Genomic DNA, 3,667 nt, shown 5'->3' on the forward strand with positions numbered 1-3,667 from the left:
GAAATAATAGGGCTGAGAAAGGAAATCAGTGACAGAAAGCAAATTATAGAGACAATTAACAAAGCCATCTCTTGGTTCTTTTTAAAGAGCAATGAAATTGATAAAGCCCTGGCAAGACTAATCACAGAAAAGGAGAAGGACTACTAATCACTAATCAGGTATGAAAGAGGGCTACCACTACAAATCAAACAGACATTAAAAAGAGAATGAGTTGGCATGGGGAAAATGGGGACAACTGTACTTGAACAATAATTAAAAAAAAAAAGACAATGAGGGAATATTATGGAAAAATTTGTGCCAAAATTTTAAAACTTGACAAATTTCTTGGGAAAAAAGGGTGATTTCCTAACACTGATGCCAGTAAAAAATGGAAATTATGACTAGCAAAAAAGTTTCCTAAAATTAAACAACAACAACAACAAAACCAGGGAGGGGAGGTGCTCCAGGCTTCTGCTGGGAGGGGCACTGGGCTGTGTAGCACATGCATGACTCTCTCCCCTTTGCACCCATAGGACAAGGGCCACACTACAACAACCTGCACATCACTGTCCAATCACTTCTACCCACCCCCCAGGTCCTCAGGCGATGGCGATGGCAATGGCACTGGAGCTGGCGATGCTGCAGGACTGGTGTAGCCTGATGGGTGTGAACGCCCGCCGCTCTTTGCTCATCCTTGGCATCCCAGATGACTGTGAGGACCAGGAATTCCAGGAGACTGTGCAGGCTGCCCTGCGGCACCTGGGCAGGTACCGAGTGCTGGGCAAGGTCTTCAGAAGGGAGCTCCAGTCTACCGTTGCCTTGATTGAGTTTGCTGAGTATTTAAACCGAAATTCAATCCCCCAACAAATACCAGGCAGGGAGGGACCCTGGACTGTGGTCTTTCTGCCTGAGGCCTCTGATTCTGAGTCACAAGATAGACCTGATTTCCCTGCACTACTCCAGAGGGAAGCAGGGGCTGGCAGGGCAGGTGAGGCGAGAGGTATAGGTGAGGAAGAAGCTGCAGGTGAGGAAGGAGCTGCAGGTGAGGGAGGAGCTGCAGGTGAGGAAGAAGCTTCAGGTGAGAGAGGAGCTGCAGGTGAGGAAGGAGCTGCAGGTGAGGGAGGAGCTGCAGGTGAGGGAGGAGCTGCAGGTGAGGGAGGAGCTGCAGGTGAGGAAGGAGCTGCAGGTGAGGGAGGAGCTGCAGTTGAGGGAGAAGCTGCAGATGAAGAAGAAGCTGCAGGTGAGGATGGAGCTGCAGGTGAGGGAGGAGCTGCAGATGAAGAAGGAGCTGCAGGTGAGGATGGAGCTGTAGGTGAGGGAGGAGCTGCAGGTGAGGATGGAGCTATAGGTGAGGATGGAGCTGCAGGTGAGGAGAGAGCTGCTGGTGAGGCAGGAGCTGAAGATGAAGCAGGAATATCAGATGAGGAGGGAGCTGCAGGTGACACAGGAATTGCAGGTATGGCAGCATCTGTGAGTATGGCAGGAGCCTCAGGTGAGGCAGGAGCTCCAGGTGAGGAAGTTGTGGGTGTGGCAGGAGCCCCAGGACAGGCAGGAGCTTGGAACCAGCAATGGAGGCAGGCCTTGCAGCCTATGCTGGAAAATATGGCCTACCAGGAACTGAGAACCTTTTCTGGGATGGAAGAGCCAGGTCACGGGGATGAGTCCTTTGAGAGCTGGCTGGACCATGCCAATGACATGCTGTACCTGTGGCGCCACATATCAGAAAGGGAGAGGAGGAGGAGGCTTGTGGAAAGCTTGGGTGGCCCTGCGCTGGATCTTGTGAGTGACCTGTTACGTGAAAATCCCAACATCACTGCGCAGGACTGCCTTGCTGCACTGATTCAGGTATTTGGGAACAAGGACAATCCTATGACTTCGCGGCTAAAATTCATGACTTGTGCCCAACGGCCCCAGGAGACTCTCTTTGCCTACGTCATGCGCCTGGAAGGCCTGCTGCAGGCGGCCATAGAGAAGGGGGCCATCCAACCCCGTATGGCAGACCAGGTGCGTGCCCGGCAGGTGCTGATGCGAGCCCGTCCCAATGAGATGCTGTGGAACATGCTGAGGAGATTGCGGCTAGAGAGGAGATCACCTGGTTTCCTGGGGATGCTTCGGCTTATTCGGGAGTCAGAGGCATGGGAGGCCACTCCAACTACAAGCCAGCAGGCCCAAATGGAAGAAGGGGCCTGTGTGGATGTTGGAGACCTGGCTTCTGACCTGGTTGCTGCCCAGGCCATCCCAGCCCATGAAGATGATGGCGAGGCTGCCCCAGCCCACGAAGGAGCTGCCCAGGCCGCCCCAGCCCACGAAGATGCTGCCCAGGCCGCCCCAGCCCACGAAGGAGCTGCCCAGGCCGCCCCAGCCCACGAAGATGCTGCCCAGGCCGCCCCAGCCCACGAAGATGCTGCCCAGGCTGCCCCAGCCCACGAAGGAGCTGCCGAGGCTGCCCCAACCCATGAAGGAGCTGTCCAGGGTGCCCTTTCCAAAGAAGATAGTGCTGAGGCTGCTCTGGCCTATGCAGTGGCCAGTGAGGCAGGTCCTGGCAGTGCCAGTCCTGATGAGGCTGCTCCTGAAACCAGTGATACCACCAGGGCCAGCCCTCCCTCTGAGGAGACCACCTCTGCCACTCAGCGAGATGAAAATGCTCTTGCTCCAGCAGGCCTAGGTCAGGCAGGACCGTCCTCTGCCCATGTGAGCAGTGCTTCTGGGGTGGGCTTGGGTGGTCCCAGTGGTCGTCCAGAGGGCCAGGCCCAGGCAGACCAGGAGGCAGAGGAACCCCCTGAGGAGGGGCTCAAAGCCATCCCGGAGGAGTCAGGAAGTGAGGCCAGGGCAGGGGAGATGAGTTCCCCTGAGCCCTCCTCAGGCAAATAGGCTTAGAAGACCCAGTGACCTCCAGTCCTCTCAGGCAGCACAGGCCTGGAGGCAAGAGGAGGTCAGGTCAGGGTAGCCTGGGTGGGTATGCTGGCCTACCTACCAGGGTAGCCGCCTCTCGGCCTTGGTGCATGTTGTGAGTTCCACTGTCAACCATGGCTCTGCCCACTCTCATCCAGTGTCGTGAGGTCAACCTCTGCTTTCTCAGTGTTGATTTCGGTCAAGCACTGCTTGTTCTTGTGGGGATGTGTGTGTGCTTCTCTGAGCAGTTCCTGTACCTCCACTCCCACCCTGGCGACCCTGTGCCCAGCCCCAGGAGATGGAAGGAAGGGCCAACGAAGGCGAGGCTGGCCCTTATCCAGTGACCTCGGAAGGAAGAACTGGACCAGGGACCAAAGGGGCTGCCCAAGGCTCCATGCGGACTGCTCTGATGTGCCACCCTGTTGTTCCTTATGACTTGGCTTCCTCGGCTTGAAGGAGTGCCCCCTGCTATGTTGTCCAGCATCCTGTGACTGTCCTGTGCAGGCCACAGGGCAGGGCCAGGCCTCAGCATGTTGGCCAGAGGGGGAGGGGAGCTCTGCAGTGAGTGGACATCGTCAGCGTCCACGGCCCTGCAAAGGCCCATGGTGGGGCCCTCAGGAAGGGGGACTATGGTGGGAGGGCTGTGGTATGGGGGGCAGCTGAGGCACTAATTAGGGACCCCAGAAGGAGGAGGGAGGTGTGAGACCTATGGGCTCCAGTGGCCATTAGAAGTTCCTCTCTGTTGTCATTCCCTTTCTTCAAATATTTCAGTAAATGTTTCTCTTCAATAAATTTT

The 3,667-nt window shown here is 56.1% G+C and overlaps 1 protein-coding gene across 1 annotated transcript; it reads left to right on the forward strand.

Moving 5' to 3' along the window:
- Nucleotides 1-564: 564 nt before the first annotated feature.
- PNMA6E (PNMA family member 6E) lies at nt 565-2,850 on the forward strand. The gene is made up of 2 exons (XM_028523477.2): nt 565-746; nt 1,602-2,850. Exons 1-2 carry the CDS (start codon nt 586-588, stop codon nt 2,848-2,850), a joined length of 1,410 nt encoding a protein of 469 aa, XP_028379278.2. The 5' UTR covers nt 565-585.
- Nucleotides 2,851-3,667: the final 817 nt, after the last annotated feature.

The sequence above is a fragment of the Phyllostomus discolor genome, chromosome X (genome assembly GCF_004126475.2).
Source record: "Phyllostomus discolor isolate MPI-MPIP mPhyDis1 chromosome X, mPhyDis1.pri.v3, whole genome shotgun sequence".
NCBI classification, from domain to species: Eukaryota; Metazoa; Chordata; class Mammalia; order Chiroptera; family Phyllostomidae; genus Phyllostomus; species Phyllostomus discolor.

Coding starts and splice junctions, on each gene's coding strand:
- PNMA6E (XM_028523477.2), top strand. CDS start 586: ATGGCGATGGCAATGGCACTGGAGCTGGCGATGCTGCAGGACTGGTGT. Junction 747..1,601: donor GCCCTGCGGCACCTGGGCAG/GTACCGAGTGCT, acceptor CCAGGAACTGAG/AACCTTTTCTGGGATGGAAG.